The sequence below is a fragment of the Bactrocera neohumeralis genome, unplaced genomic scaffold (assembly GCF_024586455.1).
Source record: "Bactrocera neohumeralis isolate Rockhampton unplaced genomic scaffold, APGP_CSIRO_Bneo_wtdbg2-racon-allhic-juicebox.fasta_v2 cluster09, whole genome shotgun sequence".
In the NCBI taxonomy this organism is placed as follows: domain Eukaryota; kingdom Metazoa; phylum Arthropoda; class Insecta; order Diptera; family Tephritidae; genus Bactrocera; species Bactrocera neohumeralis.
The window spans coordinates 31,863,096-31,886,730 of record NW_026089622.1 but is presented as its reverse complement, the minus strand read 5'-3'; the positions used below and the strand labels follow the sequence as shown (position 1 = coordinate 31,886,730).

Sequence of the window (23,635 nt, the reverse complement as noted above, 5' to 3'; positions counted from 1 at the left end):
AAAACTACGGTGAAAAAACATAAGGTTATAAAATCAAAATATAAAAAACTGTACAAATACAAAAACATATTTAATATATAAATACATACATAAGTATGCTAGTGTGGTGAGCAAGTAAAAACAGAAAAAAAAACGAAAACACAAAAACAGTGGTAATGCAAAAAGCATACATACTCACATACGTCTATACATATGAAAAACTAAGAGTGCGCTGTGTTCATATTTACATATAGAACCAAAGATATATGTTAAAAGTTTTATACAAACAAAAACTCACAAAATCGTGCGCGAAAGGTAAAATTAAACAATAAGCTAAAATACAAATCGGGCGCGAAAAACTAAAACACCAATAAAAGAAACAAAAACGAAACAAACGGGCGCGAACATTACAACAAATATATGTACATACACATAACAAAACAACAGCAGAAGGAGGCAGCCAGCTGGAGCAAAGGAAGAGGAACAAAACGCATTAACGCAACATATTTACATATGTACATATACCCAGCAAACCATATCATACGAAAATACAAAGTGAGCGTATCAAGTCCTTTAATATATTATATGCACGTATGTATGTATATATAGGAATATTAAACCTATGACAATTTCCTTTTAACTATTTAATGAGGTTACCAAACGGTGCTAATTTTTGGGTTAAATTTACCGGGAAACCCGAGAACTGTTCAGTATATATAATATAAATACATATATTAACTTTTTCGATGCCTATGTACTAGCTTACGTTCGTTTGTTTAAATACACACACTACAAAAAAAAAATGTAATTTACTTCCCATATTTTTCCGGAATACCTCTTATGTTTAACAAAACAATAAGCAGGACTGCAGAAATTAAGTAAGCAAAGGCAAATATAATAATTAAAATTGTACCATATAAAATAAAACAAAAAAAGAGAAAATACAAAAGCAAACATCCATATATGCAAACATATCTCTCTATATATATATTCTCTACATATATTTATAAATACATAATACAATACAAATATACATAAGTGCATAATCTATATGGATATTTAAAAGTACAAAACAAAAAACAAATCGCAGTTAAACAAAAATTGTGCACGCACATACTCACATATTCTAAGTCCACATCGGCAATTATTCGGCAATACCTCTTGTTCTTTGGCAAACAAAAACAAGCAGGATTGTGTACAAAAAGCGAATTGATCTCTCCAACGAGCTCTCAATCGCTTCCGAACAAAGCATATTCATAAAAGCACAAAAAAATCGTGCATACTTATGTACAAAGCATATTGATCTCTTTGACGAGCTCTCAATTGCACAAAAATAAGTATATACAAGCCAATTATTTGGGTGTGCCTATATACGTATATAGAAAATACTTAAAAATAATATTGCGGTTATATAAAATAAAAATAAAAATAAAAATAAAATTAAAATAAAAAATAAAAATAAATTTAAATAGCAAGTAAATAAGTAACGGTATTAATAAAACAAATAATCCGTCTTTTACGAAAAACAAAAAAAAACGCTTATATACTTAAAAAAGTATTCAGTTCACACTGAGAAACCTTTATATCATTTAAAAAAAAATATTTCTACATACAACCGAAATAATGAACAATAACAGAAATCAAAGTACATCTGGAGCTACACGCTCAAAACAGGTTGCTAGATTTATTTCAGAAAGTGACAGTTTAACATGATACTGCACTAGATTTGCCTCTTCACCGATTCACGCGGCTCATGACGCCATCAACAATTTTTGGAGAATCTGACGATTCAGATCTGACGATTCAGAAAAATTTTAAATCATCGGCTTACGATACTTACGAAAACTGCGATACTTACGACCAATATGAAGAAACGAAAGCTAATAAAAGCAATTGCACCTACTCCCCACAGTAGAGTAGAGCTGCCACAAATGCAACAATATCAAGAGGCAAGTTCAGGCAGCCAATTCGAGGTGCCCGCATGTGACACAGAAACATTGAAGAAGAATGGGCGTCCTTCCGGGACATGTTCACGGCCGTGTACATAAACCATCCTCAATTATCACATGCGCAAAAATTGTATCACCTCAGACACAAAACTAAAGGTCAGGCAGGCGAAATAGTCAAACAGTTCGCATTAAATGACGACAATTTCAATTTGGCTTGGGAAGCTTTAAAAGCTAGATATGAAAACGACAGAATTCTGGTCGATAAACAAGTAACGACACTAATGAACTTGCAATAAGTTAAGAAAGAAACAAGTGTAGAATTCATCAAACTAGAATCCACTGTTTCTAATTGTTTGTCGATTCTATCGACACTAAATGTTCCCACAGACAGCTGGGATCCAATTCGGGTAAACATTTGCACCGCCGCATTACCAGAAAAGTCGTTACTTCTATGGGAGCAATCGCTTTCATCACGAAAAAAGTGCCCAACGTGGCAACAAATGAAAGATTTTCTCACCACCCAATATGAAATTGCGGAAAGGTTAGAAGAAAGTATAATTAATACTAAGAACATTAAACACGACCAAAACCGAAGCTTCAATAGACCCCAAGTTAGTAGCAAAAACAATTTAAACAAACGCTTTCACATAATGCAATCGTTCATTTCCGAACAGAAAAAGCAAACGTCATGCGAACTATGTAAAAGAGGGCATAAACTTAAAACTTGCGAAAAGTTTGAAAAATTAAACATTAACGAAAGGAACAACTTTGTCAGATCAAAAAGACTCTGTACAAACTACTTGTCCCATACACATAATCTTAAAAATTGCAAAAGCAAATATAACTGCTTATATTATCACAAAAGACACAATTCAATGCTTCATTACAGCAGATATCCAATCTCACTCCAAAGAAGCGCTTTTAAAAAAAAAACCACGGGCTTAGTTGCAAAAGCAAATCCCGAAGTTCACAATTTTAAAAATTGCCAAGAGACACCACGTTGCTCAAAGGCACAAAAAGTTCAAACGCTGCACAGCGAAACACAAAGTGGACTAGTTACAGAACTAGTTACCACCATGCCAACTAAAGTTCAGTATAATACAAACAGATACCTTAATTCACAATTAAGGAAATTTCGATTGTTGAGGAAAGTTCCCCCTATAACAAACAAAAATCCAGAAGATCGGTATTGTGAAGACTTCTCTAAAGCCACAACTACTCGATCAAATAATGGCCGGTACGTCGTACGACAACCAATAGAGCCACAATTTTCCAATACACCACATAAAGGTAGAAAAAGCAAGGTTCGTAACCTTTCGACACCGCAGGATGGCTTTCGCCAATAATGATAAACGTCAAATTAGTGCATACGCACTTAAACAGAAAATATAACAAAAGTGTCTCAAAAAGTAAAAAAAAAAAAAAAAAAATCGGCTCTTCCCCATATTGCCCCACAGAGGCTTAAATTTTCAAATAAATAAAATCTCTAAAGCAAGTTAAGAGATCACCATACTCCTAATGCGGTACAGTGACGCACCTTCTCTTACAAATAGCTAAAGATCGCTCTTATTGCAGCTACCCAAGCGCTCCTCATGTCAGTGGGTTATAGGAATCAGCTATAGAAAGCATCAAATTAATTATGGAGAAATCTCTACTGTACAAATCACGGCCACTCTCTCGCAAGATCCCTCTAATTTCATAGTCCCAACTCCAGGGCTAAGGAGTACCCATTCTGTCCACATCTGAGCCAGGCGTGGAGTTACTTTCCTTTATAAGCCGATAACACAGAAAAGGCAACTAATAAATAGCTAGTTTACCAAGCCGATGGTAAAGAAATTTTAAATAAAAGCACAAATAATAAACCGATCAAAGAAACAACCGCAAATACAATAACTATGAAAATCTGTAAAATATAGTTGTACGCACGTAAAAGCATAAGTATGTTTAAAACCAAAGCCGTTTTCAACATTTATAGCATGTGTTCTGCGCCCTAGGCTACTCTACCAGCAGTACGCCGAAATATAGACAACAGCATATACGTAATACTAGGCAAAATATTCGCCTAGGGGGCCCAGGATGTTTAAATGAGTTAAGCATCCACCTCCTCTACCCGGTAAAACTGGCGCATCCTAATGCTACAGTGTAATTCACCACAGCTGATGACACTACTGCACAACTCAACACATCTGTACGCCAACCCACTTAACAAAAAGGATGGGCATCGGGAAAGCAGCCACACTTCGTTACAAACAATTCGCTATCAACATTCGTTTACACACTGCGCCGCGTCGACACCTTCCGACTCACAATTCGATTATCAATACGTTACGCTCTATACTGCGCCGCGTCAACGCATCATACAATTGAATCTTCGCCAGATTTCGTCTCAACCGGGTTCCTGTGAGCGATCAACTCGACTTAGCAACAATTTCGCAGTGCGATTAATTAAGCTCGCCCAACCGATAACATTTAAATATATTTAAATTATATTGTATTTTAAATATAAAACAAATTAAAGTAAATAGTACAACTAATTACCCGCGTATTTTCATTTGCAATTTTCTTCGCGGGTGTAAGTGGGATTTGAATATCCAAATAAACTCCGGAGTTAATCAATAGAACTAATTTATCAACATTCGAGGCAATAGCTGAGGAGGCAGACGAAATACTGATCCAATTCCCACAATCACATATTAAAAGACTATTAGAGAATGACGCTAATGAAATATTGCAACTATTGGACGCAATAAAAATACACCATCGGTACGCTAGAGGTATAAATATACTGGGGACTGCCTTGAAATACATAACAGGGACTCCAGACTCCGACGACCTTGAAATGCTCGAGACCAGAACCAATACCCTATTAGAAACAAACGAACAACAAATAGCGATAAATTCAACTACACAAAAGAAAATAAACGAATTGACAGTGACAGTAAACAAATTACTACAAAATGCAAAAAGCACTCAAATAGATACGGGATATCTCTTTTCTCTAGCCTCCGCCAGAAATAGAGCACTTATAATGGAATTCGAAACCATTTTAACGTTAATCACTCTGGGCAGGTTAAATATCATCAACCCTATCCTGCTGAATGGTATGGAGATCAATGGGTTGTTAGCTGCTGAACACTCTGCAAATATTAGCATAAGTGGTTTATTGTCCATTTCTAAAATTAAGATATTTCAAGATACGAATTACATTTACTTTGTTATTAAATTCCCAAAAAATAGACAGATTTTGTAATAATGTAAAGTTGCTGCCAGTGATCCATGCCGGAAAAATTATCTCCCTAGAAGCAGACGTTATTGCTGAATGTAATGGTAGATACATTCCACTCTACAACTGCAAGGAAGCTGTAGCGGCAAACTTTTGTCAGCCTCTGAAGGAAAGCCCCTGTACGCTACAACTACTTAACCAACACTCCGCAAAATAAAAGTCAAAATCCGCCGATAACGTTCCCGCTATTGAGGCAGTTGATAATGGCACCCTGGTAATCAACGATCAACCAGCGTCTATACAATCCCAGAACTTGACGAAACTAACGAAGGGAACTGTCCTTGTAACACTTGATTCAGAGATTATGGTAAACACTACGACCTACGTCAACTGGGCTAAAACTATTCGATCGCATCCCGAAGCTGCACGCGCACAATATGTAAATTTCACCGAACACATTAATTTACTATCGTTACCATACTTACAGAAAGTAAATATGAGGAACATTAAGCACATAGCGAGGCTGCGTGATCTCGTTAACGCCCGTTCATTACAATCAGGGGGCGCACTTCTCTTGCTCCTATTTGTCATCTCTGTAATTGGAGCAATCTTAGTGAAACGAAGACGAACTAACATGGTGATATTGAATAAAGTCATCAAAGAAGCCAAGGACGCCATCATTTCAAGAGGGGGGGTTGTTAACACCGATATTGCTGACGGTGCGTCGGCAGGTTTGAGTGTGGAAATAGCATAACAACAACTCTCCCACCGATACTGATGACGAAACGTCGACCAGGTAGCGCGTGACAACAACAACATCGCTACATCGGAAAAGCCAATAGCAAGAGGTAAATTGCCGAATTGCATTTTACAAGTCACACGGCAAAACATGTGCAGCAACTGACAGGTAAAACAAAGAATTAGGTATTTAGGCATAGTCGTCGCACTATTTAAGTTAGCAAATCAGTTGTAATAACTCGACCGATACAAACGGCTGCTCTTGTGCAAGCAAGAGAAATAAAACAACATTAAAACCCAACTAAGTGTTTTAATAATTTACATACCGATCTAAAAATTATATGCAGCATCGTTTGTGCATAGTAAAAATTCATTTAACATTGAAAATACTCAATTCTGCTATTTTCGTGTCCCCTGATGTTAAACGTGTTGAAACACGCTAATAATTTTTCTGTGGAGTGGTGAAACACGCTCATCCAAAACAGTAAATATCCCAAACGTGAAATATCCCTAATCGTGAACCTTCTCTATTGATATACGTTCTCTGTCGTAAACCTTCTCTATAAATATACGTTGTCTGATATACGTTCTCTGCTAGAGGTTCGTATCCAGCTCTCAAGTAATTGCTCAAAAAAAAAAAATACATTATTTCTTCAAGTAATTTTGACAGCTGCTTACGCATTGTGAATCGGCATTGTGATCGGCATTAGAAGAGCCAGAGAGAATAAATAAAGAAAATAAACTTTGTGTGTAATATGTATGTATGCATTTGTGTAATAACATAAATATTTTCATTGCGATTTAAGGAATGTTGTTGATGATTGGTAAGTTTTATACAACATTTCAAAAGTAACTATACTTCATAATAGTGGTTTCAACTATTTTGGAATGAATTTAACGATTACTTTGAATTTCCTTCAAGAAACAATTGTTGATTTCATGTTTCTTCGCAAACCCAGGTTTGCCATATTCGCATTTTATTAAAAAAATGTATTAACAAGTTAGGAAGGGCTAAGTTCGGGTGTCAACGAACATTTTATACTCTCGCGTGATAAAGTGATAATTGAGATTTTATTATCCGTCATTTACATATTTTTCAAATACCGTTTTTGTGTAAAATTTTATTCCGCTATCATCATTGGTTCCTAATGTATATATTATACAGAGAAGGCATCAGATGGAATTCAAAATCGCGTTATATTAGAAGAAGGCGTGGTTGTTAACCGATTGCACCCATATTTCGTACATGTCATCAGGGTGTTAAGAAAATATTATATACCGAACTCCATTGAAATCGGTATAGTAGTTCCTGAGATATGGTTTTTGGTCCATTTGGTTCAGCTTCCTTCTGCCATTTCTTCCGTAAAATTTCGTGGTTCTGACGTTTTTTGTTAGTCGGTTAACGCAACATAACCTTTGTATGGGAGGTCGGCGTGGTTATTATCCGATGTCTTCCATTTTTGAACTGTATATGGAAATGCCTGAAGGAAACGACTCTATAGAGCTTGGTTGATATAGCTATAGTAGTTTCCGAGATATGTACAAAAAACTTAGTAGGGGGCGGGGCCACGCCCACTTTTCCAAAAAAAATACGTCCAAATATGTCCCTCCCTAATGCGATCCTTTCACTTTAATATCTTTATTTATGGCTTAGTTATGACACTTTATAGGTTTTCGGTATTCGCCATTTTGTGGGCGTGGCAGTGAGCCGATTTTGCCCATCTTCGAACTTAACCTTCTTATGGAGCCAAGAAATACGTGTACCATCATGATATCTCAATTTTTACTCAAGTTACAGCTTACACGGACGGACGGACGGACAGACAGACATCCGGATTTCAACTCTACACGTCACACTGATCACTTTGGTATATATAACCCTATATCTGACTCTTTTAGTTTTAGGACTTACAAACAACCGTTATGTGAACAAAACTATACTACTCTCCTTAGCAACTTTGTTGCGAGAGTATGAAAATTAGTACTAGATTTCTTTAGAGCTGCGTACTAGTACAAGTAAATTCATCGCAGGAAAGTTTATTGACCGTTTCTTAAGCGTTTTTTTTATATGAAGTACATTTCTTGAGTGCTGAACACAATGAGCGCGACAGACTGCAAATGACATCTGTCAAATATTATAACATACACGAACGTGTGTATTTTAACATTTGTTTATTTGACAGATGTCGCTTGCAGTCTGTCGCGCTCAATGTGTTCAGCACTTGACGCTTTGACAAAACGCCAGTTTCGGCCATTGGTTGACCGACAACGGAGATGCGAAAGAAGCGTGCGACACTTGTTATTATGAATGTATGTATGTACATATGTATGTGGCTCGCGTTTGCTTTCGTAAACACACAGACAAATGTGCCAAAGAAATAATATATGTACATACTTATATGCCATAGAAATTCTATTGGTCCAAATATGGAAATGATAACGAAATAAAGCGAATGTGCATATTTCATGAAGCTCATCAATTTTCTTTGAAGAAATTATATATAAATATAACTTTTTTGAAATAATTAAAAAATTAAAAAATATAATTAAATTATTTTTTTTACCAAATTTTTCACGATTTTGTAAAAAAAAATTAAAATTTTTATCATTTTTCTGAAAAAAATGGTTCATATGATACAAGATAAATCACGCATATCTGACTCAGAGAATGATTCTTTACATTCTTTGTGTGACATTGTATATTGTTCTTAAAAGCATTTCTTTTTATTCATTCTCGCATAAATTCAGTCGTTTTACATATATTTCTGCCAGAGAACGTGCTCATTATATAACATATACCATACCTTTCATCTCAGTATTCATTTCGATTTATGGCGATTCAGCACGATGCTGTATTGCAATTTAATTTATTATAAGAGATAATTTTTAAGCTATTTTCACTGCACAGTCCACGTGTTTCTATTGTCTCATTTATCTAGCTTTTCGCAGCGCGTACGAATGGAATAGAGCAAAAAATGTATTTACCGTTAGTTTTAATTGTTTTTTAAGAAATAGCTTTAATACAAACAGTGGTAAATTTCAATTTTTTTTATTTCTGGCGTATGAAATCGACCAGTGTGCAGCGGGTCGCAGTAGTAAGGGGCCAAAATTTTTTGAAACGTGTACTTGGCCCCGACCCTAATACGTTCAATGTACATATCTCCAATTCCAATAAAGTTGCAATCACCACAATGACAGGGTGAAAATGGATGAAATCGGAAGAAAACCCCGCTCACTCCACATATAACGGTACTGTTAAAAATTAATTATAGCGCAATAAATAGTAAATAACTAAATACTCCAGAGATATTAAATTTCACTTTCGAGATGGTATAAGAGGGCTTAAAGAGAGCCGGTTTGAAAATTGAACAATGGGCATGACACTGCCTAGTTTTTGGTAATATCCCATATCTCGGAACCGACGGACGGGTATCGACATAATTTAGTCCGTGGCATTCTCTTGATATTCGTATGTCAATGTATTAAAATGGACGAAATTGGACAACCAACACCACACTTAATTCCCATATCTTCTTCTTCTTCTTAATTGGCGTAGACACCGCTTACGCGATTATAGCCGAGTTAACAACAGCGCGCCAGTCGTTTCTTCTTTTCGCTACGTGGCGCCAATTGGATATTCCAAGCGAAGTCAGGTCCCCCTCCACTTGGTCCTTCCAACGGAGTGGAGGTCTTCCTCTTTCTCTGCTTCCCCCGGCAGGTACTGCGTCGAATACTTTCAGAGCTGGAGTGTTTTCATCCATCCTGACAACATGACCCAGGCAGCGTAGCCGCTGTCTTTTAATTCGCTGAACTATGTCAATGTCATCGTATATCTCGTACAGCTCATCGTTCCATCGGATGCGATATTCGCCGTGGCCAATGCGCAAAGGACCATAAATCTTTCGCAGAATTTTTCTCTCGAAAACTCGTAACGTCGCCTCATCGGTTTTTGTCATCGCCCAAGCCCCTGCACCATACAGCAGGACAGGAATTATTAGCGACTTATAGAGTTTAGCTCTTGTTCGTCGAGAGAGGACTTTACTTTTCAATTGCCTACTCAGTCCGAAGTAGTACTTGTTGGCAAGAGCAATCCTGCGTTGGATTTCCAGGCTGACATTGTTGGTCGTGTTAATGCTGGTTCCTAAATAGACGAAATTATCTACAACTTCAAAGTTATGACTGTCAACAGTGACGTGAGAGCCAAGTCGCGAGTGCGACGACTGTTTGATTGATGACAGGAGATATTTCGTTTTGCCCTCGTTCACTGCCAGACCCATTTTCTGTGCTTCCTTGTCCAGCCTGGAGAAAGCAGAACTAACGGCGCGGGTGTTGAGGCCGATGATATCAATATCATCGGCATACGCCAACAGCTGTACACTTTTATAGAAGATGGTACCTGCTCTATTTAGTTCTGCAGCTCGAACTATTTTCTCCAGAAGCTGACGGAGCTTTTGGTGTTACTCAACGTCAGTTTACACAGCCGTATAAGTTTTGCGGATATACCAAATTCAGACATCGCGGCATAAAGACAGCTCCTTTTCGTGCTGTCGAAAGCAGCTTTGAAATCGACGAAGAGGTGGTGTGCGTCGATTCTTCTTTCACGGGTATTTTCCAAGATTTGGCGCATGGTGAATATCTGGTCGGTTGTTGATTTTCCAGGTCTGAAGCCACACTGATAAGGTCCAATCAGTTTGTTGACGGTGGGCTTTAACCTTTCACACAATACGCTCGATAGAACCTTATTTGCGATGTTGAGGAGGCTAATCCCACGGTAGTTGGCGCAGATTGTGGGGTCTCCTTTTTTATGGATTGGGCATAGCACACTTAAATTCCAATCGTTGTGCATGCTTTCGTCCGACCACATTTTACAAAGAAGCTGATGCATGCTCCTTATCAGTTCTTCGCCGCCGTGTTTGAAAAGCTCGGCCGGCAATCCGTCGGCCCCCGCCGTTTTGTTGTTCTTCAGGCGCGCAATTGCTATTCGAACTTCTTCATGGTCGGGCAATGGAACGTCTGCTCCATCGTCATCGATTGGGGAATCGGGTTCGCCTTCTCCTGGCGTTGTGCGTTCACTGCCATTCAGCAGGCTGGAGAAGTGTTCCCTCCATAATTTAAGTATGCTCTGGGCATCGGTCACTAGATCATCTTTGGGGGTTCTACAAGAGTATGCTCCGGTCTTGAAACCTTCTGTAAGCCGCCGCATTTTTTCGTAGAATTTTCGAGCATTACCCCTGTCGGCCAGCTTATCAAGCTCTTCATACTCACGCATTTCAGCCTCTTTCTTTTTCTGTCTACAAATGCGTCTCGCTTCCCTTTTCAACTCTCGGTATCTATCCCATCCCGCACGTGTTGTGGTCGATCGTAACGTTGCGAGGTAGGCAGCCTGTTTTCTCTCCGCTGCGACACGGCACTCCTCGTCGTACCAGCTGTTCTTTTGCACTTTCCGAAAACCAATGGTTTCGGTTGCAGCTGTACGTAAGGAGTTTGAAATTCCGTCCCACAGTTCCCTTATACCGAGTTGTTAACGTGTGCTCTCAGAGAGCAGGAGTGCAAGCCGAGTAGAAAATCGTTCAGCTGTCTGTTGTGATTGCAGCTTCTCGACGTCGAACTTTCCTTGTGTTTGGTGGCTGCAACAAGATAGCGGTCCGAGTCGATGTTAGGACCTCGGAGCGCACGCACATCTAAAACACTGGAGACGTGTCTTCCGTCTATCACAACATGATCGATCTGGTTGGTAGTTTTTCGATCCGGAGACAGCCAGGTAGCTTGATGAATCTTCTTATGCTGGAATCTAGTACTACAGATAACCATATTTCGGGCCCCGGCGAAGTCAATCAGCCTCAACCCATTAGGGGATGTTTCGTCGTGGAGGCCGAATTTACCGACCGTAGTGCCAAAGACACCTTCTTTGCCCACCCTGGCGTTAAAGTCGCCAAGCACGATTTTGACATCGCGGCGGGGGCAGCCTTCATAAGTGCGCTCCAAGCACTCATAAAAGGCATCTTTGGTCACATCGTCCTTCTCTTCCGTCGGGGCGTGGGCGCAGATCAGCGATATGTTGAAGAACCTCGCTTTGATGCGGATTGTGGCTAGACGTTCATTCACCGGAGTGAATGATAGTACTCGGCGACGGAGTCTCTCTCCCACCACGAATCCTACACCAAACTTGCGCTCCTTTATATGGCCACTGTAGTAAATGTCACAAGGACCTACTCGTCTCTGTCCTTGTCCCGTCCATCGCATTTCTTGGACGGCGGTGGTGTCAGCCTTTGTTTTTGCGAGGACATCAACCAGCTGGGCAGCGGCTCCTTCCCAATTAAGGGACCGGACATTCCAGGTGCATGCCCTCAATTCGTAGTCCTTATTTCGTTTGCCATGGTCGTCATCAAAAGGGGGGTCTCTCATCCGAGGCTGGTTATATCTATTCACTGGGGGTGTTTTTTACGTGGCGGGTCCCAAACCCAGCGCACAACCCTATGTAGGGAATGTTTCGCCTTCTCACTTTAGCTCGCCTTCGAACGGATGTTCTTAGGCTACCCAGAGGATACTTGGTCAAAGACCGGAAGTAGTGAGCTGCTTGAGCCATGTGTAAAAGAATCGTTTCTGGCCACTTCCAAGTGAATGGCGATCAGAGAACTTTCCTCACTTTCGTGAACTTCTACACATGACTCCATCCTCCCATATCACACAATATTAAATTCCACTTGATTTTTTCACGGTCAAGAACACAAATCAAGAAGTAATTAGTATAATGAGATAAAATATTGCACCAATGATTTCTTTTAAGTATGCCACCTTGTGAACAAAAATTCTTTCCTGACAATAGTAACAGGCTGACTTTGCTCCATATGATTGATAATTGTATGTGAGGTACCTCAATGAAACCCAGGGAAAATTTTTTTGGTATATGGCATGATAATTGTTAATACATAAAATCGGGTTAATACTACCCCAACTCCCATATACTACGTAAGTATAATGATTTTCGTTGTCTAACAAATCTTATGCCGATTGTATATGTATACATAAAATTGCTTAGAATACGATCATCTGGATGACATCTTACATCTTAAGGTATTTTTTGGGCGTTTTTGGACTTTCAAGTTGCAAGAGTATAAAATGTTCGGTTGCACCCGAACTTCGCTCTTTCTTACTTATTTTGAAAAGCATTAATTAAATTTACTGACTGGGTTTTTCGAGTGAGTACATTAATATATAGACAACGGTTTTATTATATGATAAAAACAAATCTAAACAAATGGCAAATTCGCCAAAAGAAAAGTAGCCAGGATGTCTTCTGTCTCACTCACTAAAACGCAAAATAATTAGGCAAATCTGCACAGGTTCAAGTGATAATGGGGTTGAAATCAATAAGCAGTTTTGGAAAAGTAATAAGCATAACGTCGTTCTAAGATTAAGAAACCTTTTTAACAAAGCACCAAAAAAAGTAAGGCTGAGTTTCTCAAAAAATTTGGTGGCGGTTCGGAATTCAACCCGTCTCGTCAACTTGATCATATTAGGTGATACAAACAAACGTTAACACATATATGATGACGTTTTGCAAACAGACTTCCAGAATTCAATTCATATCGTTATGTTAGTCAAATAGTCTATAACCCGATTAGTTTTAGATGATATAAAAAACTGAATAAAAATTAATAAAATTTGAATAAAAGTTACAAGCGTGTAAAAATAGGAGGCGCTTTAGTAACATCAATAAATCAAATGATAAAACTCTACCAGTTACCAAACATGAAGCAATTAATTTCACAATTTTGTTAAAATTAAATGTAGACGTTAGTGACGTTGAAGCTGAAGTACTGAGCGACAATATAATCTTCTAATACTATATACATACATATAAGTATGTTTGTCAAAAAAGTCTTACGGTATTTTCGCTAGTTGGCGCTGAAAGCGCGTAGTTCTAGTTTTATTCGTCGCATCGGGTCATGCTATACCTTTTTGGAAAGCTCATTTCACGCGCTAACACGTGTTTGATTGATTGTCGTTTCTTTTCGTCGCAAACATGGAGCAAAACAAAGAGAAAATACGGCATATTTTACAGTACTACTACGACAAAGGCAAAAATGCATCTCAAGCCGCCAATAAAATTTGTGCAGTTTATGGACCCGATACAGTTTCCATTTCCACCGCACAACGATGGTTTCAACGTTTTCGTTCTGGTGTAGAGGTGGTCGAAGATGCGCCACGCTTCGGAAGGCCTGTCGTCGAAAATTGCGATAAAATCGCTGAATTGGTCGAAAGAGACCGGCATAGTAGCAGCCGTAGCATCGGTCAAGAGCTGGGCATGAGTCATCAAAAATTCATTTCAATTTCAATAAAAAAAAATAATAATAATTCAATAAAAATACCGCAAGACTTTTTTGACAACCCATTATAAAATTTCCAAATCAAAATGTTAGTCAAGCGTACTCCTTCGAAACGGTTTTACCGATTTTTACCAAATTTTATATGCGTATTCAGTATGTCTGAGAATCGGCTACTAACTATTTTATTTCCCCTAAGCGATAAGAATTGATCACCATTAAAATTTTTTTTCATTTTTTTGACGAAATTTTTAGATTTTATTTTTTTATAATGTGGCATTAAAAAATACATACAACTCTAAAGTTTTACTTTTTTACCACCAACAATTAATTTTTAAAGCCATTTTTGTAATGTAATCATTTTTCATCCAGCTCGATAACTGATCAATTATAGTGTTTTTAACTGTACATCGATTAAAAATCTACTTTTTTTTTTTTTAAATAAACATTTATTTTTATTATTAAAGTTTAATCCTGATAAATGCTTAGCGTTACCAATCATAGATTCTTAAAATTTGCCGCGCCTTTATTGGTGAGTGAAATGTCACCCAACAACGGCTTTTGTGTTGTAAGTATTCTTTTTTATATAATTATTTTAATTTTTTACAACTATTGTTTAAAATTTTTTTATGATTTTTTTTATAAAACTAATATTTTGGCTATAATCCTGGCCGTATTTATAACTATAACGTTTTCCATCATTAAGTAATTTCATTAATTCTATTTATATGTGTTTTGTACAGTGAGCAAAGTCAAGAAAATACAAGTAGGTCCAGAAGTATGAGCGATGCAAGTTCCCAAAGAACCGGAGAACAAATCCAGCATCAAAATGCTGATGCACATGTGAGCATGCAGCAATTGCGTCAAAAACAATCAGAAGATACACGAGCTGAGCGCAACGAAGTAATTCGCTTAGAACAACGACAATCACGCCGTTTCACGGTTAATAGACGCAGAACAAATGACCAAAAACGCCAACAGATACATCGTGCACTTACATCTGATTCATTTTTGCGTGTAGCATTCCGGTATGAGCCTGATATTAAATATTATGCTCATTAAAAAGTGGTAATTGGTGCTATGGATAAGGAATGTCCGCATTGTCATGCTGTCAAATTCAAAAATGAGCCACCTGGGATGTGTTGCGCGTCAGGAAAAGTGCAACTATCTGAAGTTGAAACACCACGTGAATCATTGAACGGTTTACTTATCCGCACGGATCCAGATTCGAACGTACTCATGAGTTTAAATTGAGGTTATGTTCACAGTTTTCTTTGATTATCAAGGTGTGCCGCATTCCAAATTCCTTCCGACCGGCCAGACTTTCAACAAGGTATATTATTTCAGTGTTATAAGTCGGAATTATGGGCCGACAAAACTTGGTTTTGGCACCAAAATAATGCACCGTTGCATACCGCTGTGCTGTGACCACCGTATTCGCTTGATTTAGCTCCGTGTGAATTCTGCAAATTCAGATATTCGGCAAACTCAAACGATCGCTCCGGGGAAACCGTTTTGGGTCAATGGATGCCTGAGCATTGACAGTTATTCCGGAAATTGAATTTAACAACTGTTTCGAGGATTGAAAAAAAGGTTGGCACAAGGGTATTGAAGACAAGATGGATTACCTTCAGGGAAACATAAGGAAAAACTTTAGAATACCGTGCCAGGATTTCGGAAATAAAATGAGTAAGGTCAGATAAACTAGAATCTCTAGATCAACCTATAGTTTTCGAGATATTTGAGTTTAAATTTGAAAATTACCACTATTTGAATTACGTATTTTTTGGATGTAAAAGTAATTTTACACTTACGTTTTTCATTTTTATATTCATTAACACTTCATTAAAAACTCAGATCTACATCGTGATCTTCACATAAAAATGGTTCGGGAAGTCATACGCGAAACGGCATCGAAACATGCCACAAGGTTGCAAACCCACGTAAACGCTGAAGCCCGACAACTAGGAGAGGGTAGAGATAGCAGGCGCAGATTGAAAAGAACAACGTTCCATGACCTTTTAAGCAAATAACAAATATTATAACATTTAGTTTTAATACAAAGTTTAGTTTTGAAAAGGCTTCTTAATAGAGCTTTTATTGTTTTACCGAATAAGTTATGAAAAATATTGCTTGCTAGTACATTTTCCACTAGTTGCAATTCGTACGAAATGTAAAACCATATTTTGTTACGTTTCAATAAAAAAAAACAATTCATTAAATCGTTTTTACACATTTTTTTTACATGATATAGTGCAAAAATGGTTTTATATCAATATTAAACTTATTGCTCGAATCTATTTATTTGACAACAATTAAAGAATTGCAGTCTGTCAAATAATTAGTGTTATCTTATCGACATCTTTTTTAAATGAACTAGAAGAAGTAAAGAATATAGATTATACCCAAAAAAGGGTTTTTTGAGTTGCCTATTGCAAAAAATCTGTTTATTACCCGCCTATGGGGTGTGTCAAGTTCGGCTGCGCTTCGAAAAAATAACCCTGGTCGGTCCAACACCGGTTTGTGTCAATTTTTATCGCGTAAAACTCCTTTTGGCGTTGGCGACCGTCGCGACCATGGTCGGTCTTACACGGGGTGTTTTAAAAATTGTTTTTTCCAGTATAACTTCTTTTTGCGTTGCCGGCCTTCGACCGCGTTTCAAAAAAATAACCCTGGTTGGTCTAACACCGGGGTGTGTCAAGTTTTTATCGCGTAAAACTCCTTTTTGCCTTGGCGGCCTTCGATCGCGTTTTATAAAAATAACCCTGGTCGGTCCAACACCGGGTGTTTTAAAAAAATTTTTTTCGCGTAGAACTCCTTTTTGCGTTGGCGGCCTTCGACCGCGTTTCAAAAAAATAACCCTGGTCGGTCCTACACTGAGGTGCTTCAAGTTCTTTTCGCGTTAAATTCTTTGTTATTAATCTTCCTTTCTATAGTAGTTTTATTAGTTTGTTCAAATATATTAGTATGTTAACACTGATTGTTTGACAGTTTGTAGCTCTTTCGTTATTGTTAAGTAAATAGATTTGAACAATAACTTAAACATTGAATTAAAACCATTTTTGCACAATATAAAGTAAAATAAATGTGTACAAATGAATTAGTAAAGTGTTAGTGAACATAAAAATGAAAAATCTAATATATGAAATTCCCATGTCACAATGTTAGTTACCGTACTCCTCCGAAACTGCTTTACCGATTTTTACCAAATTTTATATGCGTATTCAGTATGTCTGAGAATCGGCTACTATCTATTTCCCATACCCCTAAGCGATAAGGAGTGATCAATATTAATTTTTTTTTTTTTTTTTTGATGAAATATTTTGTTTTTATTTTTTTTATAATTTGGCATTAAAAAATACATACAACCCTAAAGTTTTACTTCCTTATCACCAACAATTAATTTTTAAAGCCATTTTAGTAATGTAATCATTTTTCATCCCGCTCGATAACTGATCAATTATAGTGTTTTTAACTGTACTTCCATTAAAAATCTCAAAAATTTTTAAGAAAATAAACATTTATTTTTATTATTAAACTTTAATCCTGATAAATGCCATTCCATTTATATGTGTTTTGTACAGTGAGCAATGACAAGAAAATACAAGTAGGTCCGAAAGTATGAGAGATAAAAGATCGCAAAGAACCGAAGAAGAAATCCAGAAACAAAATGCTGATGAACGTGTGAGCATGCAGCAATTGCGTCAAAAACAATCGGAAGATACGCAATGCAATGCAATGAAGTTATTTGTTTAGAACAACGACAATAACGCCAACAGATACATCGTGCATTTACATCTGATTCATTTTTGCGTCTAGAAATCCAGTATGAGCCTGATATTATGCTCATTAAAAAGTGGTAATTGGTGCTATGGATAAGGAATGTCCGCATTGTCATGCTGTCAAATTCAAAAATGAGCCACCTGGGATGTGTAGCGCGTCAGGAAAAGTGCAACTATCTGAAATTGAGACACTACCTGAACTATTGAATGGTTTACTTATCCGCACGAATCCTGATTCTAACGTACTCATGAGTTTAATTCAAACAGAAATTTTCGAAATACTAATGCTAATGGTCAACAATACAATTCTACATTCAAAATCAGAATCCAAGTTTATCATAAATTTGGCTCATTGCAACCAATGCCAAACGAGCCACATAAATTTTTACACATCTACTTCTGTTGGTGCTCTCAGGTGATTTCAAACAAACATTTCCCGTTCCACGTTCAACATACGCTGATGAGATCAGCACTTGCTTTAAATATTCTCCATTGTGGCGTAATGTTGAAAAGTACAGCAGAAAGTAAATATGCGAGTTCAAATGCTTCAAGATCCATCCGCTGAAACATTCTTAAAACAATTTTTATATTTCGTTAATGGAAAATTTGCTACAAATGAAACTGGATACGTAAAATTACCGACCGATTTCTGCTCAATCGCTGATTCGCAGGATACTCTAATTGAACAAATATTTCCCGATGTATACACACAGTACATAAATCATGAGTGGCTGTTAGAAAGAGCTATTTTAACAGCAAAAAATGCAGACGTTGACAATTTACATTTGAAGATACAACAGTTGCTGCCAGGGAACTTGGTATCATACAAATCTATTGATACAGTTTGCGAAGCCAGTGAAGCCGTCAATTTTCCCACAGAATTTTTGAACTCACTGGATTTTCAGGAATGCCACCGCATAATATGCAATTGAAGGTCGGATCTTCAATTATCTTGATTCGTAATTTAAACCCGCCACGGCTGTACAACGGTGCGCGATTAGTCATTCGAAAATTGATGAAAAACCTTATCGAAGCCAGCATTTTAAATGGCAATTTCAATGATGAAAACAAATTCCTATCATACCTACACAGGTGCCAATTCAATTCAAACGAATTCATTTTCCGATTATATTGGCATTTGCAATCAAAATCAACAAAGCACAAGGCCAAATGATGTCTCTCGAGTGGGTAAACCATCCAGTTTGCTTGTGCTCGCTAAAGATGGGCTAACAAAAAGTATTCTTCACGCTATAGCATTAAAATATTGATATTGTTTGTTAGTGTTACTGTCGTTATTAATATGTGATATGTAATTTTAAAAAATAAACTATAGTAACTTAAAAATAATATTGTTTGACGTTTGTCATTTTATATTATCTTATCGTTCTTAGCGCTTAACGCCTATTTCACGCATATTCCATATACTTACACGCTTATAATAAGTACGTTACTTTTTGTCTACACTAGAATTTATTTAGAAACTAGAAATAATTTATAGGGCAAAAACGTTTGCCGGGTCATCTAGTTTTTTAATAAAAAAAGACCATCTTGCCTTAAGAATTATTCAATATGTGAAGGTGGGTTTATTCTTGTCACAATTGAACGTTTGTATTAAAATACCAAAAAATTAAAATTTACCTGAAATTTATGATGTACTCTAGAAATCTCTATGCGTCTACCGATCTGATCTATTAGTGTAAATACTGGATTCCAAACAATATGATTGCGCTCAAATTGAAGAAAAAGTGTCACATCGAGTGCAATACTGAAGTTTAAATCACCTGCATATGCTAAGTTCCAGGCATCATGAATAAATTTTGCGCTAAAAATATAAAATAAATTAATTATTTAAGAATTTCAATATCAAATATTAAATTAATTAATTACATAAGGTAAGGCTTTCATTATAAGCATGCTTAGCTCTTAGCATAGCTCTTTAAAATCAAAATAATCATTTATTTTAGGCAAACAAGTCTAAACGCTTACCGACAAAGTAATTTAAGTTTTATAAAAGGTTCTTAAACCAAGTACGGATGTGTTAAATTTGGATGTAATCGCACAGTTTATACTTTCATAATTAGCAAAATCGAAGCAAAACTTAATATTATTACTATTTACGTGAAACCTAAACTTCAAAGCTATTCCTGTGAAAAGAAAAATACTACAACCCAGCATAAAGGATTATTTTAAACCAAAAGATAAAACAACTATTTACGTGAAACTAAAACTTCAAAGCTATTCCTGTGAAAAGAGAAACATTAAAAAAGAACATACAGGAGATTTCGTGAAGTCTAACAAGCAAAGGGAAAACTTTAGGGACACCATATATTTGGACCAATAATGAAACTGTAAGTAGAGTGCTCATTTCGTAATATTTTGAATAAGAAAAGTATAAAAACATTAATTGATATTGATTAATATTCTAACAAAGCGACAAGAAAAAACTAAAAATATTAGCTGCAGGAATATTATTACAAAGTGACTAGGAGAATACAGAAATATTAGTTGCTAACAGTATCATGACGTAAAATGGACGAAACCACAATTCGGACCTTAATGAATGCCGTCATTCTAGGCTTACGCAGATTGAAACACCATCTCAAGTCGAGCGATGAAGTTAGGAATTTACTAATCAACGAGCACTATACAAATATAACAATAAGCGATTTACTAACAGTTTCTAAATTGAAAATTTTACAAGATAGTAATAACATTTATTTTATAATTGAATATCCAATAGTTGAACAAAATTGTAAGAAAATACAAATCAAGCCAGTTGTGAAAAATTGTAAAATAATTATGATAGAAACTAATATAATATCAAAATGTAAAAGTAAATATCAACAGCTTGTTATCCATGTTTTATCAAATTACAACTAGAAATAGTTCCTGGGTTTTGAATTTACTAAGCCAAAAGCCCACATACTGTCAAACCGTTACAGCAGATCACAACCAATAGAGGAAATTGACAACGACCTGATCGTTATAAACGATAAATTGGTGGAAGTTTGTGAAGGAAACTTTCATGCAATAACGTTGCATGGAATGTTTGTTATTAAGTTTACATAAAATGTGACTATTAATGGTACTATTAACTCTAACTGGCCGAAGATGGTACGTACTTATCCAGAAGCCGCGCCCGCAAAATTTTTGAATCTGACTAATCATACAACATTATTACTGCTTCCGTACCTGCCCAATATTAACCAAAAAAACCACACATTGTATTATTGAGAGGCTTTGTGAAAGCACAATCGTCGAGATGGCTTATTGCTTACGCATCTACAAAAGCATTTTTTTTGGTGTTGCCATACTAGCCTACATAGTCAACAAGCACCGAAAGCACAACGTTAGTATTGCAATATTGGGCAACGGTTTCAAAGAATCCGTGGACGTATCCTCTTCTAGCGTGAGAGTAGATAACATATCACAGTAGCCCACAAAAACAAGTGCATTTATGACTGTGATTGCAACGCAACAAATAACATCAAAAGTGCGAGCCTCAAGTTGCAGACATATAGTAACAACGGAAACGCTTACCAGTAGCTAACGACACCAACAGTCCCAAACCGTGGGAATTGCCGAATCAGCGTAATGGAATCATGCGGCAATCCACGTGAGGTGATGGCAAGTAAATTTGATAGGTGTTAGGTATTCCGGGGCAGCACCGAAAAGTTAGTCGAAAAGATACTAGCGAACGGCTGCCCTACATTGTAGGGAAATAAAATAAATTAAATTAAACCTTGCGTTTTATTTACTTTTTAGTATGCAAGTTGACGGCAGCCTCTGCATTTAAACTTTCAATGTAACTGTAAACAAACATATATCCTTTAAATCCCCATCGCATTTATGCATATTTTGCATTTATACAGCAACGCAATTGAAATTCACCCTAAACCAATATTTACATAATAAATTAATAAAAAATCAATATCTTTGTTCTTTGTTTAGATAATAAATTTTTTTGTTTAGATGAACAATAAAATAGCTTTTAAATAAATAAAGTTCTTAAAGCAATATTTTATTTTTTTAATCGTTCTCTTGACAGGAAAGTTAATTGGCTTTTTCTATAATATGAACTACATAGTTCATTTATAAAATTGCATCCATGGGACAAGGAAAAATACACTCGGATTTTTATAGAAATTCAGCGGAAGGAATTACTATTCATAGCCAACGGCCAATAATAAAGTCATCTCAAATTTGACCCAGAAAATAAAGACAGCAGAATATATTTGTATGATGTATTTAAAATTTACTGCTACTACAAGTAAATTAAAAATGGGGGAATAGCCCAACTATGAAATATAAGAAATTATCATATTGCGATTTCTGTAAGAGCGCTCTTGACACTAAGGAGTGTCCAAAAATTAAAAAAAAAAACAAAATAACGAAAGAAAATAAAAATATTATAAATTAAAAAAAAAAATTATAAGGGCTGTTTTTAAATATATTAGAAAAACCAAAGAAGCAACAGTTGAAGACTATGAAAATAGGAACACAATAGCATCCGAAACACCCTTCGATTTATAATAAAGAGCTTAATTCCTTCATAGAAGAGATAAAATTAAAATAATTAATCAAAAAAATGGTAATACATCAATTAAGGCTTGTACAGTCAATAAATTAAAATAAAAACTCTATAATTCAAGCTCAATTCTGCGATTCTGAATTCTAGACCGTCCAGAATAGAAGAGCCTCCTTTCATAAGGAAGGGATTATGAAGAAAAATAATTTTTCTCAAATTGTTAAAATGCTAAATTTAGTAGAAATCTAAAAGCTTTTGTCGATACAGGAGACAACTCCTGCTTCCTTTATCAAGCCAGGATTTAAAAGGAGTATATTAGCCAACTATATACGGATGAAAAACGTTAATGGCTATTCAATTATAAAATATCACTACATAATAACTTTGTTCGAGGTTAAGCAGATCTACTACGAATTAGAAGGCTTAGAATCTGACCTACTCCTAGGGTATGATTTCCTTAAAAATATTGAGGCACGCATCGATGTGCCCAATCGGAATCATGAACGTTTTCCTGTTTACTGTTGTGCATCTCGCACTTCATTTGGAGAAGTCCAAAGAGTGTATTTTAACACAGAGAATACAGTACAACCATCGGAAGCACCGCCAACAACAAAATTGATATTGACGAGTTTTTTCTCAACTTGCGTCAGTGATCCGTTTGCGTGTGTCAACGACAGATGGCAAGCCTACTAAATAAGCAACAGGTGGCAAGACGAGGGATGCTTGCGAGGCAGTATCGAGAGCGAACGCAAAGAAGAAAGACGCGCAACTTTGCTTTTGGAGTTTTTCAATTAATGTTCTTTAAATATATATTAAATTAAACATACCAGAATTCACAATTAAATAAACGGTGTTTCATTTCGATCATACTTAACATCTCAGAAGTGGGATTTATTTATCGATACGCCTACAACGACATAAAACGTCGACGCAGTGGCAAGAGTGTACAAGTATAGTACACAAACGACGGGAGTCTTCAACGATCAACGGCAGCGCAAACGTGCACGTAATAGCAAGACGGCGCATCGTCATTTGAAGAGAAGATTCTCAACGGCGCAGCCAAGTGTAAGTGCTGCAAAACAAAGCCACAGCGAAACGCCAACGTCTTA

General features: G+C 36.5%; 1 protein-coding gene across 1 annotated transcript in view; it reads right to left on the bottom strand.

The window, feature by feature from the left end:
- LOC126764052 (aminopeptidase N) overlaps positions 1–23,635 on the bottom strand; it is a 507,747-nt gene that overhangs the window by 98,171 nt on the left and 385,941 nt on the right. Inside the window, exon 8 of the mRNA XM_050481791.1 lies at positions 19,637–19,820. Within this exon, the coding sequence (XP_050337748.1) occupies positions 19,637–19,820 (184 nt within the window). The remainder of the gene's footprint in view (positions 1–19,636; positions 19,821–23,635) is intronic.